Here is a 15,219-nt window from a genome sequence, read left to right on the forward strand (position 1 = left end):
TGCATCTATGGTCTCGCAGATGCGGAATTTTCCTCGCATCTGCGACCTCTGTCCACACTGCTCCAGCTGGCTTCTACGATCAACGTGCCAGTTTTGCAGGCTCGCACATGTGGTCAATCTTGCACAGCTGTGATTACACTAGAGTTGGTACTCTCAAAATGACCGGTCGGGTCGTTACATCCCCCCCCCCTCTTAAAACATACGTTCATCCTTGAACGAGTATAGAGACATATCTAGAGTGGTGAAAAGATGAGGATAATGGTTGCGCATATCATGCTCAGTCTCCTAAGTCGCCTCCTCGACTGGATGACCCCTCTACTGAACCTTCACTGAAGCGATGTTCTTTGACCTCAACTTTCGAACTTGCCTGTCCAAAATGGCCATCGGCTCCTCAACGTAGGATAGATCCTTGTCCAACTGGACTGAGCTGAAGTCTAACACATGAGACAAATCGCCGTGATACTTCCAAAGCATGGAATATTGGATGAACTGCAGAGAGACTAGGTGGTAGTGCAAGTCTGTAAGCCACGCCTGCAACCCTCTCAAGAATCTCAAAAGGCCCGATGTACCTAGGGCTCAACTTTCCCTTCTTTCCGAACCTCATAACACCCTTCATGGACGAAACCCGGAGCAAGAGCCGCTCCCCAACCATGAATGCAACGTCGCGAAACTTCTGATCCGTATAATTCTTCTGTCTGGACTAGGTTGTACGAAGTCGATCCTGAATCAATTTAACTTTTTCCAAGGCATCCGGAACCAAGTCTGTACCCAATAGCCTAGCCTCACCCGGCTCGAACCAACCCACTGGAGACCGGTACCTTCTACCATAAAAAGCCTCGTACGGGTCCATCTGAATGCTCGACTGATAACTATTGTTGTAGGAAAACTTTGCAAGTGGCAACAACTGATCCCAAGCACCCCCAAAGTCAACCACACATGCACGAAGCATGTCCTCCAATATCTGAATAGTGTGCTCGGACTGCCCGTCCGTCTGAGGGTGAAATGTTGTGCTCAACTCCACACGAGTACCCAACTCACACTGTACGGCTCCACAGAACCGCGATGTAAACTGCGTACCCCGATCAGAGATGATAGATACTGGTACGCCATGAAGCCTGACAATCTCGCGAATGTAAACTTGAGCCAGTTGCTCTGATGAGTAAGTAGTAACCACAGGAATGAAATGAACTGACTTGGTCAATCTATCTACAATCATCCAAACTGCATCAAACTTCCTCTGAGTCTGTGGGAGCCCAACAATGAAATCCATAGTGATCTACTCCCATTTTCACTCCGAAATCTCTAACTTCTGAAGCAATCCTCCTGGTCGTTGATGCTCATATTTCACCTGCTGACAATTTAGGCAACGAGCTACATATTCCACTATGTCTTTCTTCATCCGCCTCCACCCATGGTGCTGCCTCAAATCCTGATACATCTTCGTGGCACCTGGATGAATGGAGTATCGCGAGCAGTGAGCCTCCTGAAGAATCAACTCACGCAACCCATCTACATTAGGCACACATAGCCTGCCCTACATCCGTAATGCATTGTCATCTCCAATAATGACTTCCTTGGCATCACCGTGTTGAACTGTGTCCTTAAGGACAAGCAGATGGGGGTCATCATACTGACGCTCCCTGATGTGGTCATAAAGAGAAGAATGACAAACCACACAAGCTAAAACTCTGCTCGGCTCAGAGACATCCAATCTGACAAACTGGTTGGTCAAGGCCTGAACATTTAAGGCTAATGGCCTCCTTGCTACTGGTAGATATGCTAAACTGCCCAAACTCTCCGCCTTGCGACTTAAGGCATCAACCACCACATTGGCCTTCCCAGGATAATAGAGAATGGCGATGTCATAATCCTTAAGCAACTCCAACCATCTCCGATGCCACAAGTTAAGATCCTTCTATTTAAACAGATGTTGTAGACTCCGGTGATCGGTGAAAACCTCACAAGGAACACAATACAAATAGTGCCTCCAGATCTTCAAGGCATGAATAATAGCTGCTAACTCGAGGTCGTGGATAGGATAATTCTTCTTATGCACCTTCAGCTGCCTAGAGGCATAGGCAATCACCCTACCGTCCTGCATCAACAACGCGCCGAGACCAATGCGTGACTCATCACAATACACCGTATATGACCCCGATCCAGTAGGCAACACTAACACTAGAACTGTAGTCAAAGCAGTCTTGAGCTTTTGAAAGATCTCCTCACAATCCCCGATCCACCTAAACAGTGCAATAGACGAGAAACCCTCTACAAATCGACGGTAATACCTCGCCAAGCCAAGAAAACTCCGGATCTCCGTAGCTGAGGATGGTCTGAGCCAACTCTGCACTACTTCAATCTTCTTCGGGTCTACCTTGATCCCCTTACTCAATACTACATGACCCAAAAATGCCACAGAATCTAGCCAAAATTCACACTTCAAAAATTTTCCATATAACTTCTTCTCCTTCAAGGTCTGAAGCACAGTCCTCAGGTGCTTCTCATAATCCTCCCGACTCCGGGAGTACACTAGAATGTCGTCAATAAACACAATGATGAAGGAGTCAAGATAGGGCTGAAATACACTATTCATCAAGTGCATAAATGTTGGTGGGGCATTGGTCAACCCAAAAGACAACACAAGGAACTCGTAATAACAATACCAAGTCTTGAAAGTAGTGTTCGAGATATCTGGCTCCCGAATTTTCAACTGATGATAGCATGAATGCAAGTCAATCTTAGAGAATACTCTGTCCCCCTGAAACTGATCAAATAGGTCATCAATATGATGTAATGGATACTTGTTCTTTATTGTAACCTTGTTCAACTTGCGAAAATCAATACACATTCTCATAGAGCCATCCTTCTTCTTCACAAACAAGACAGGAGCACCCCAAGGCGACACACTGGGCCGAATGAAGCCCTTATCGAGTAACTCTGGCAACTGTTCCTTTAATTCTCTCTACTCTACTGGACCATCCGATAAGGTGGAATAGAAATGGGCTGAGTGCCCGGTATCAAATCAATGCCAAAGTCAATATCTCTGTCGGGCAGCATGCCCCGAAGATATGCTAGAAATACGTCTGTAAAATCCCTCACTACCGGAACTGACTCGACGGTAGGAGTATCGACACTAACATCTCTCACATAGGCCAGATACGCATCACACCCTTCTCAACCATTCGCTGAGCTTTAAGAAATGAGAAAACCCTACTAGGAACACGATCTAAGGTACCTCTCCACTCAAGCCATTATAGACCTGGCATAGCCAATGTCACCGTCTTGGAATGACAATCAAGGATAGCGTCATAGGGCGACAACTAGTCCATGTCCAAAATGACATCGAAATCCACCATACTGAGAAATAATAAATCAGCTCTGGTCTCAAAACCACTAAGAATAATCAAACACGACCGATACACATGGTCAACAATAATAGAATCACCCACGGGTGTAGATACATAAACAGGTGAACTCAGAGAATCGCGGGATACACCCTAATGCAGGGAAAAATAAGATGACACATAGGAATAAGTGGAGCCAGGGTCAAATAAGACTGATGCATCTCTATGACAAACTGGAACAATACCTGTGATAATAGAATCTGATGCAATTGCCTCTATCCTAGAAGGAAGGGCATAATATATGGCCTGGCCTCCCCCTCTAGGGCGACCTCTACCGGTTCGACCTCCACCTCTAGCTGGCTATGCAAGTGGGGTGGTAGCTGGTGATGTAACCATAGCCTGAGGACCTGGTGGAGCACGCGGTGCCTGAGAAATCTGTGGAGGTGCACCCCTCCAAAATCTAGGGCAATCCCTCACCACATGGCGAGTGCCACTACACTCAAAATAAGCTCTCGAAGGACGTGGCTGTTGCGACTGGCTCGGGCCTGATCGACTGGACTGACCACTAAAAGAACCCTGTACTAGACACTAACGGTGCATAATAAGGATCCTGGAAGTGCTGAATGAACAGGGCGACCCATATAACCCCTTCCCTGACGAGCTTCCATTAGTACACGAGTACCACTGTAAGTTCTAGACTCTCGAGACCTCTTGGCCTCTCTCTCCTCTCTATCCCGAGTCAGCATACCCTCCAACCTCCTAGCAATCCCTACTACCTGCTGGTACACAATATCCATCTCCAACTCTTGGGCCATGCCCAATCTGATAATAGGGTTGAGCCCCTCAATAAATCGACGAACCCGCTCTCGAACAGTAGCAACCAAGGCCGATGCATGCCTGGCCAAATCACTGAATTGGACCGCATACTCTGACACGGTCATAGCACCCTGGGGCAACTGCTCAAACTCTACACGCCAAGCATCTTTGAGGCTCTGGGGTACATATTCCCTCAAGAACATATCTGAGAACTGAGTCCAAGTGAGTGAAGCTGCCTCAGCCGGAATATCCAACTCGTATGCACGCCAACACTGATAGGCCGCTCATCTAAGCTGGAATGTAGTGAAACAAACCCCACTAGTCTCCGCAACACCCATAGTACGGAGGATATAGTGGAACTCCTCAAGAAAACCCTGGGCATCCTCTGATGCCAAGCCACTGAAAGTAGTAGGGTGGTACTTCTTGTACCTCTCGAGTCTGAGCTGCTCCGCCTCAGAAGCTACTGCCCTAACCTCTGGCTGAACTGGAGCTATCGGCTGCATCAGTATGATCTATGGAACCTGGACGACTTGAACCCGCTGCTCTGAGGTACCAGCGACGAGAGTCTATGCTCCTCCCCCGGCCTGAGATGTGGCAGGAGCAAGTGGTATCAATCTTTCCTGATCCAAGGTGCTGAACATGCTCGGAAACTGGGCTAGAGTCTCCTAGAGGGCCGATGTAGTAACAGGCATCTCAAGTGCCTGCCCTCCAACTGGAGCTACTGGTGGCTCCTCTGTAGCAGCCTGTGCGGGTGTTCTGGATGCACCACGTAGACGTCCTTGGACTCTACCAAGGCCCCGACCTCTCTCGGCTCTAGTAGGGGGCATGGGTGTCTGGTCATTTGATCTAGTTGTACGTGTCCTCACCATCTGTGAGAGAATAGAAAGATAGAAATTTAGAATCCAAAGTCAAAATCTCGCATGATAAGGAATCAAAGAAGTGAAGTTTTTCCAAACAGTTCAAAAGCCTCCCAAAGATAAGTACATACGTCTCCGTACCAATCCTCGAGACTCTACTAAAACTGCTTGTGACTTATAACACCTATGAACCTAGTTCTCTGATACCAACTTGTCACGACCCCAATTCACCTTCCGTAGGATGTCATGATGGCACCTAGTCTCTAAGACTAGGTAAGCCTAACAAATTGAGGAATATCATAATATAAAAGAAAATTGCAGAATATCAGGGCCCTACTGGTTTAAAAGAAAAGTAAGGTAGAAGGTATAATAATATTTTGAAATGACTGAGAATTTAAACAACGAGAAGTTTCCGAAAATAACAACACATCAAATAGAGGTAAACAACAGGGGCTCTCCCGAGGTACCGCCTCGTATTCCCAAATGTAAATATGCACAACAGAGGGATCTCCCGAGGTACCGCCTCATAGTCCCAAAGTAAATCTGAAAGACAGGGGGGATCTCCTGAGAAACTGCCTCGTAGTCCCAAAGTAAATATGCAAGATAGGGGGATCTCCCAAGTAAATGCCTCGTAGTCCCAAAGTAAATATGCAGCAGATAACTGAACCGAAGGAACAACGAATTTACAGCAAGAAATCTTACAGTTAAAGATTTAATTTAAATCAAGGGAAGCAGGTAATTTTACTAAGCATGTTGCACAAATTGCAAGTAAGAGTTAAGGCACGTAGACATGCGATACTAGGCTAATCATGATCACTACATATGTTAAGGCAACTCAATTAAGGAATTTAAAAGAAAACAACTCAGCAAGAACCAAAATTTCCACAATTAGCCTGTGTACGCACTCGTCATCTTGCGTACACAGCGCTCACATATCACAAATTGTTACAACAGTACAAATCCTAAGGGGTTTCCCCTACACAAGGTTAGACAAGTCACGTACCTCAAATATCGCTCAATCAATCGATAAGGATGCCTTTTCCTCGATTTTCCAACTCCAAATGGCCCAAATCTAGCCAAAAGTAATTACATGTCATGAATACAACTATAAGAAACTAATTTAAATCATAAATCTACGACTTTAGCAAAGAATCAAAAAATCGCCCAAATAAGTCTACACGGGCCCACGTCTCGGAATCGGGTACAAGTTACAAATTACGAAAACCCATTCGATATCGAGCTCACCCATACCAAAATTACCAAAATCCGACCCCAAGTCATCACTCAAATCCCCAAATTAAACTCTCCAAATCCCTAATCTCCAACTCCCAAATTCCACCTTAAAAACATACAATCCAGGTGGGAAAATCAATGGGGAAACAAGATTAGTGATAAAAAATGAGTACAAGAGACTTACCTCAAGAAATCCCTCAAAAATGCTCTCAAGAAATCGCCAAATCCGAGCTCAAAATGTCCAATAATGATAAAAATCCCGAACCCTTGAATTAATAGAGTCTGCCCAGTGTTTTCGCTTCTGTAGATCACTTGACCGCATTTGTGGTCCCGCTTTTTCGGTTTTGCCCAGGCTGCCTTGCCTCATCTTCTGCAATCTCCTATCCATTTCTACGGACTCGCTTCTACGAGAAGAAGTCCGCTTCTACGGCTCCAGCGCACCTGTGACCTCCTTGTCCACATCTGCGGTCTCGCAATTGCGGAATTTTCCTTGCATCTGCAACCTCTGCCCATACTGCTCCAGCCTATTTCTACGATTAACGTGCCGCTTCTGCGAGCTCGCACCTATGGTCAATCTTGCACAGGTGCGATTACACCATAGCTGGTGCCTTCAGCCATTCTCACAAGTCCAAATTTGATCCGTTAACCATCCGGAATCCACCCGAGGCCCCTAGGACCTCAACTAAATGACCTAGATGCTAAAATGACCTACGGGCCTCCAATTCAACATCTGAACACGCTCCTAAGACCAAAATCACCCTACGGAGCTATAAGAACCGTCAAAACTCCATTCCAGAGTCGTCTTCACACAATTCAAACTACAGTTTATTCCTACGACTTAAACTTCCATTTTAGGGACTATGTGTCCCATTTCACTCTGAATCCAAAAACAAATCCTCCCGGCAAGTTATGTAACCACAAAAAGAAATAGAGGGACCAATAAATAGGGGTTCGAGGATAGTACTCTCAAAATGACCGGTTGGGTCGTTATAAGTATGGATAAATCTGACTCTTAAAAGATATAGTTACAGCCTTATATATGCCTGTTAACGGGAAATATTTGCAAAAACACTTCAGCATATAAAGTGTCACTGTCAAAAGCTATAGATGATAACTTTAGATAAAAAAAGGTTCTAGTTTCTAACTTATATATGCTAACTTCAGCTTATAAGGCATGAAGTTTTAGGGTGACACGTACTATATTATTACATTATAATGAGAATGCAGCCTTCAAAATTGAAAAATTTATACACAAAAACAAAACAAGATTTTCAGTTATATAACATATTACAAGATTAAAGCCACACAAAACAAAAGAAGAGCCATAAAAAACATTAACAAAAATATAGAATAAAAACATAAAAAAGGATTAAAAAACTAAGCATAACCACCATCATCAGAACAGTACTCCTCAATTTCTCGATATATCTCATCATCATCTGAATCAGAGATAATTATAGGATACTCGGGCAAAAGACCACAAAGTCTCATGAGATCACACTTCAACTTGTTGAATTGATCACGCAACTGATTTTGTTTAGTTATTACTCTGTCCATAAGATAACGAAGACTTTTCAAGCTATTTTCCATCTTGGCATAGTCGTCCCTGATAGGAAACTTAAAAGAATCAAACTTCTGGACAACCATGTCGAACGAGGTTGAATAACCTTCACAACTGCGTTTGAGATTCAGCATGTTCTAGAATGATTCATCGGCAAAAAACTGTGGTCTGATGCTTTCCCAATCAGCCTTTATTTGCTCCCACTTCTGCATAAGATTAGCCATTGGTACATTACTATTCAAATCAGACCTTAAACTCTCCCACTTCTGCATAAGTTCATCCATTGTAAGCTTCCTACTTCCGCTGGCATCAGACATTGTTTCTTTAAAAAGGCTAAAAGTCTATGGATGAATATAAATTTAAAGAAATATGATAGAAGTCTATGGATGACCATAAAATTTTCAAGTGAAGAGATTGTTAATATAGCCAAAGTGTGCACCTAATCAATTTAATATCTATAAATACAAAGGTAACTTTCCAGGTCTGTTTGTTGTTTTACGTTCAGAGAAATTGAATGTAACAAGATAAGTAGGTGGTAAAAGACAATAAGTAAGTGGTAAATGCAAAAAAGAAATATAACTTCAGCCTAATAAGTCCACAGTTTTTCTATAGTAGAAAAATAACTTCAGCCTGAAAAGCTAAAGTTTTCACATAATCAAATTGAAAGACTTTATTTACTATTTGTAAATGCAAAAGTAACTTTTCAGGTCATTTAATATATGGTCAGATAAATTAAATGTAAGATGAAGTAGGTGGTAAAAGATAAAAAGTAGCTGGTAAATACAAAAAAGATAAGTTTCAAGTTAAAAAATACAAAACATCCTGAAGTTTTGTCCTGTAGCCTGCAGTTTAGCAATGAGTTTTTACCTAAAAACTGCAGACTAAACATGCTGAATTTATTTAGTTCATTTGCTAAAACTTCAAACTGAACATGCTGAAGTTTTCTCCTACAGTACATAAATTTCTATTGAGTTTTTGCTTATCCATGCTAAAGTTTTTTTGTTCATTTCCTAACACTTCACACTAAACATGCTAAAGCTAAAACTTCATGCTAATGTAGCATGAAGTTGTTTCACATTGAAGCTAAAACTTCATGCTTATAGATGCTGAAGTTATTTAGTTCATTTGCTAAAACTTCATACCAAAACATGCTGAAGTTTTATCCTACATTTAACAGTTTTGTCATGAGTTTTATTCGAAACTTCGGTCAAAACAAGCAGAAGTTTTTTGGTTCATTTGCTAAAACTTCAGACTAAACATGCTTAAGTTTTTGTCCTACACTATGTAATTTTCTAATGAGTTTTTGCTAATGCGTGTTGAAGTTAAACATGCCGAAGTTTCACAAAACATGCTTAAGTTCATGTTAAAATAGACAAAAATATTTGATACAATCCAAGACAACTTCATACTAATTAACGCGAAGAGAACAAAAATTTAAAATATAGACATCACATAATTCACAAAAAATAATGTATATTCACAAATCCAATTTTGTTTTCACTTACATCATAGAAAAAAATAACAAAATTTTTTTTTTCATTTACAATTTATTCTCTATCATAAAAATTCACATAGAGAGTCTTCATATTCTCCATAGTCATATCCTAGTTTCTCTTCTGGAGTTTCATAATCGCTATCTTCTTTCCACTTTCCATGAGCCTAAAGATTCGCAGCCAATTTTCTCCTGAATGTTAACACATCACTTTATTTGAATTTGAAGACACCATCTTGCTTCAACCGCATCTCAAGGAACTTAAGAGAAAATATACCACAATCAACACTACAAAAGGAACATGAAAAAAAATTAAAGATTAGTTAACACAATAACACAAACGAAAAAACGATAAAGATAAGATGCATGGTAAACATATGCCAAACACGTATGTAATGACCCGGCCGGTCGTTTTGAGTATTATAATCCCATTCCCCTATTTACTGCTCAATTTATGCTTTACAATAGTTTTATGACTTACCGGGTTAGTTGGTTCGGGTCCGGAAGGAATTCGGAGTGAAACGAGACACTTAGTCTCATAATTGAAAATTTAAGTTAGAAAAGTTGACCGGATATGGACTTATATGTAAATGACCTCGGATTTGAATTTTGATGATTTCAATAGCTCCGTATGGTAATTTTGGACTTAGGAGAGTGTCCAGAAAATCATTTGGAGGTAAGTAGAGGAATTAGGCTTGAAATGGCGAAAGTTAAATTTTTGGGAAGTTTGATCGGGGGGTTGACTTTTTGATATCGAGGTCGGAATCCGATTTTGGAAATTGGAATAGGTCTGTTATGTCATTTATGACTTGTGTGCAATATTTGAGGTCAATCAGATGTAATTTGATAGGTTTCGACATTGAATGTAGAAGTTGGAATTTCTTAATTTCATTAAGTTTGAATTGATATATGATTCGTGGTTCTAGCATTGTTTGACATGATTTGAAGTTTTGACTAAGTTCGTATGATGTTTTAGGACTTGTTGGTATGATTTGACGGGTCCCTAGGGGCTTGGGTGTATTTTTGGATCATTGGTTGAGAGACTAGTAAAGTTAAGAAATTTGGGAGTTTGACCATGGTCAATATTGGGTCAAGACGACCTCTTTTAAGTGTTTTGAGTATGCGAGCAGGTCCGTATCATGTTTTATGATTGAAATGCATATATGGTTTGTGTCCAGGAGGTTTCGGATGAGTTTCAGAGTGGTTTCGGATCATTTCGGAGAAGTTTGAGTTTGCTGGTTTCTGGTGAGGTACTGTTCATTCACAATTGCGAACCATTTATCGAAATTGCGAAAACACTGTTCATTCGCAATTGCGAACCATTTATCGCCATTGCAAAAACACTGTTCACTCGCAATTGCGAAAAATTTGTCGCAATTGCAAACACTGTTCAAGGGAGGTACTGTTCGTTCGCAAATGCGAACTTGGAAAGAATGTTTCAGATCTGACCAGTTTTACCGATTTAGAGCTCGGATAGAGGCGAGTTTTGGGAGATTTTCAGAGAAAATAACGGGGTAAGTATTCTTAACTCAATATTGGTTAAATTACACGAATCCATGGTTGTTTTTAACATTTAATGTATGAATTAAGTTGGAAAATTTAGAAAACCCTCTTGGTTTAAATTTAAGATTTGAGAGTCGAGTTGAGGTCGGATTTTGGTAAAATCGGTATGGGTAGACTCGTGATTGAATGGGCTTTCGGATATTGTAACTTTTGTCAGGTTCCGAGACGTGGGCCACACAGGCAATGCTTGAGCTAAATTTTGGATTTTGTTGGAGAATTAGTATTTTCTAATGGAATTAATTCCAATAAATTTTACTGACTGAATCGAATTATTTGTGGCTAGATTCGAGGTGGTTGGAGGCCAATTCACGAGGCAAAGACATAGCGGAATAGGGAATTACACGGTTTGAGGTAAGTAACAGTTCTAATTTTGGTTCTGAGGCTATGAAACCCCGGATTATGTGTTATATGATCGGTTTTGGAGGTGACGCATATGCTAGGTGACGGGCGTGTGGACGTGCACCATAGGAATTGTGACTTGGTCAAATTCCATGGAACTGTGTAGTTGAATAATCTGTGGTTATCTGTACATTCTACATGTAGTAGAGAAATTGAAACACAAATTATGTTTAGATTATGTGTTGGCACTATAGGGACCCACATAGGTCGTGCACATGTTGAATTATCTGTTAATTTTTTGTTTTGTACTCGGTCACAATTTACTGGTTTATTTTATCTCAGTCTCTATTGTTCATTATTGATGCATCATATTAATGTTGTTTGGGCTGATTTGCATGATCATTGAGAGCCCGAGAGACTGGAGAGATTTATGACTGAGTGAGGCTGAGAGCCTGATTGTGAGATATTATACTATAGCACGTGAGTTGTCCGTGCGGATCCAGATATTATACTATAGCACGTGAGTTATTCGAGCAGCACATGAGTTGTCCGTGCGGATCCAGATATTATACTATAGCACGTGAGTTGTCCGTGTAGCATGTGAGTTGTCCGTGCGGATACAGATATTATACTATAGCACGTGAGTTGTCCGTGCAACACGTGAGATGTCCGTGCGGATCCAGATATTACACTATAGCACGTGAGTTGTCTGTGCAGCACGTGATTTGTCCGTGAAACACGTGAGTTGTCCGTACGGATCCAGATATTGATATTATAGCACGTGAGTTGTCCGTGCGGATTATAGCGCTTAGGCTGTAGGAGCCCCTCCGGAGTCTGTACACACCCCGAGTGAGCGCAAGTACCTACTGAGTGCGAGTGATGAGTGCCGAGTGAATGAAATGGATGAGTGACTGTTGTCCTGAGAGGATGCATATGATTTCATTATTGTTGCACTTCAGCTGTCATATATCACTGTTTGGAAATTTTTGAGAGATATTATCTTATGTTTCAGTTGAACTTGACATGAAATTACTGTTTGAATCTTAAATGTTGAACTTGAGAGCATGTCTACATTATTATGCTGGAAATTACTGTAATTTGACTCAACTATAAAGCTCGTCGCTACTTTCAGTTCCTTATTTATTATTGTTACTTGCTGAGTTGGTTGTACTCATACTACACCCTGCACCTCGTGTGCAGATCCAGGTACCTCCGGACATAGCGGTTGCTAGTTTTTCGGAGTTTTATCTGGCGATTATCGAGGTAGTTACTTGGCGTCTGCAAACCTTGACTTTCTTTCCTTTCAGTTTTTGTACTGATCAATATTTTCAGACAGTGTTTTTAGCAGTCAGACTTTGTTATCATTTAGATGTTTATGCACTCAGTGACACCGGGTTTTGGGAATGTTTATATTTGTACTTGTGAGATTTCTTCCGCTGAAATTAAATATTATGTTTTCAAATTTAAAAGATATGGTATTTTATTGAGATTGTCGGCTTGCCTAGTATTGAGATAGGCGCCATCACGACAGGTGAGATTTTGGGTCGTGACAAGTTGATATCAGAGCCTAGGTTACATAGGTCTCACGAGTCATGAACAGGTTTAGTAGAGTCTTGCGGATCGGTGCGGAGATGTCTATACTTATCTTCGAGAGGCTGCCGAACCCTTAGGAAACTTTCACTTTTTTGTATTCTGTCGTGCGAATTTGTTAATTCCGGAAACTAAATTTCTCTTATTCTATTCTCTCACAGATGGTGAGGACACGTACTACCGGATAGGACGGTCATCCACCAGTGCCACCAGTTAGGGCCGCGAGAGACTTGGGCGGTGGTATAGGTTGGGGCTGAGGTAGAGGTCAAGGTGTAGCTCGTACCATAGTGGGACCAGCACTTGTAGTACCACCAGTTGCTCTAGCTCAGGCACCAGCTGTGCCCATTGGGATTCCAGGCCTTCAGGAAACTTTGGCCCAGATATTGACAGTTTGCACTGGTCTTGCTCAAGTGGTTTCGGTTCAGGCCACACTTGCCACTTCTCAGGCCGGGGGAGGTACTCATACCTCTGTTGCTCGTACTCCAGATCAGGTAGTACAGGGACTTCAGATATCGAGGGCACTACCAGCCAAACCAGTTACAGTCGCTCAGGCCCCGGTAATCCCTGTTATGGCAGATGATGAGCAGAGAATACTTGAGAGATTTGGGAGGCTTCGACCTCCATCATTTAGCGGTGTTGGATCAGAGAATGCTCAGGGTTTTCTAGAAAAGTGCCAGCGGATTCTTCGGACAACGGGTATTCTGGAGACTAGTGGGGTCTCGTTCACTACTTTTCATTTTTCTGAGGCTGGTTTCAGATGGTGGGAGGCTTATGAGAGGCACAGGCCGTTCGGTGCAGTGCCACTTACATGGCAGGAATTCTCTATTCTCTTTTTGGAGAAGTTCATGTCGCAGTCTCATAGGGAGGAGCTGCGCAGACAGTTTGAGCAGCTTGGGTAGGATGGCATATCTGTGACCCAGTACGAGATGAGGTTTTCTGAGTTGGCTCATCATGCAGTTTGGTTGGTTCCCACTGATAGGGAGAGGATTAGAAGGTTCATTGATGGCCTTACGTATCAGCTACGATTGCTTATAACTAGAGAGAGGGTATCTGGTGCCACTTTTGATGAGGTGGTTGACATTGCTCGACAGATAGAGGTGGTCCGTAGCCAGTAGCGTGGTGATAGGGAGGCCAAGAGGCCTCGAGGTTCGGGCAGTTTGGGTGGGATACCTTCTGGGGGACAGTCCTATCACAGCAGGGGTCACCCTTATAGGCCCACTCAGACGACCCGTCCGGCTCATCGTGGTGCATCAGCTAGCCACGATTCTTACAGTGCTAACTCATGCCAGTCTTCATTCAGTGCACTACCAGCGTAGAGTTATCATCATGCCTCGTCCGCTCAGGCTTCTACAGGTAATTCCTCTGGTTATCAGGAGCAGCAGTTCCATCAAAGGAGGGGTTGTTTCGAGTGCGGAGAATTTGGTCATTACAAGAGAGATTGTCCTATGCTGTTGAGTGGGGCTCCACAGCAGAGTTCTCGACCAGCGGCACCAGCACCAGCAGTTACGCCACCCGCCCAGCCAGCTCAGGGTAGGGCTCAGTCAGCTAGGGGTCGCCCAAGAGGGGGAGGCCGATCAGGTGGTGGTCAGGCCCGATTCTATGCTTTTCCTGCCAGGATAGATATTGTTGCTTCAGATGCAGTCATCACAGGTATTGTCTCAGTGTGCCACAGGGAAGCTTCTATATTATTTGACCCTGTTTATACTTATTCGTATGTATCATCGTACTTTACTCATTATCTGGATATGCCCCATGAGTCCTTAGTTTCACCGTTTCATGTATCTACGCCGGTGGGCGATACTATTATTGTGGACCGTGTATATCGGTCTTGTGTCATAACCATTGGGGGAGTGGAGACTAGAGTTGATCTCTTACTACTCAGTATGGTTGATTTTGATGTAATTCTTGGTATGGATTGGTTGCCTCCATGTCATACTATTCTGGACTGTCACGCAAAAATCGTGACGTTAGCAATGCTGGGGTTGCCGAAGGTCGAATGGAGATGTTCTTTAAATCATGTTCCCAGCAGGGTAATTTCCTATTTGAAAGCCTAACGTATGGTTGGGAAGGGATATTTGTCATATTTGGCTTTTGTGAGAGATGTTTATGCAGATACTCCTACTATTGATTCTGTACCGGTCGTGCGAGACTTTCCGAATGTATTTCCTGCAGACCTGGCAGGTATGCTGCCTGACAGGGATATTGATTTCGGTATTGACTTGGTGCAGGGCACTCAACCCATTTCTATTCCTCTGTATCGTATGGCACCAGCTGAGTTAAAAGAATTGAAGAAGCAACTTCAGGAACTTCTTGACAAGGGGTTAATTAGCCTAGTGTGTCACCTTGGGGTGCACCGGTTCTATTTCTGAAAAAGAAAGATGGTACTATGCGAATGTGTATCGATTACAGGCAGTTGAACAAAGT

General features: G+C 42.6%; 2 protein-coding genes across 2 annotated transcripts; one reads left to right on the plus strand and one right to left on the minus strand.

Annotated features, from left to right (window-relative positions):
• Positions 1-3,925: 3,925 nt before the first annotated feature.
• LOC138908219 (uncharacterized) lies at positions 3,926-4,363 on the minus strand. The gene has a single exon (XM_070198870.1). The coding sequence runs from the start codon at positions 4,361-4,363 to the stop codon at positions 3,926-3,928; it is 438 nt and encodes a 145-aa protein (XP_070054971.1).
• A 9,001-nt stretch (positions 4,364-13,364) lies between these two features.
• LOC138908220 (uncharacterized) lies at positions 13,365-13,910 on the plus strand. Its single transcript, XM_070198871.1, has 2 exons — positions 13,365-13,690; positions 13,775-13,910. The coding sequence occupies exons 1-2, from the start codon at positions 13,365-13,367 to the stop codon at positions 13,908-13,910; spliced, it is 462 nt and encodes a 153-aa protein (XP_070054972.1).
• The last annotated feature ends 1,309 nt before the right edge of the window (positions 13,911-15,219 follow it).

The sequence above is a fragment of the Nicotiana tomentosiformis genome, chromosome 3 (assembly GCF_000390325.3).
Source record: "Nicotiana tomentosiformis chromosome 3, ASM39032v3, whole genome shotgun sequence".
NCBI lineage: Eukaryota > Viridiplantae > Streptophyta > Magnoliopsida > Solanales > Solanaceae > Nicotiana > Nicotiana tomentosiformis.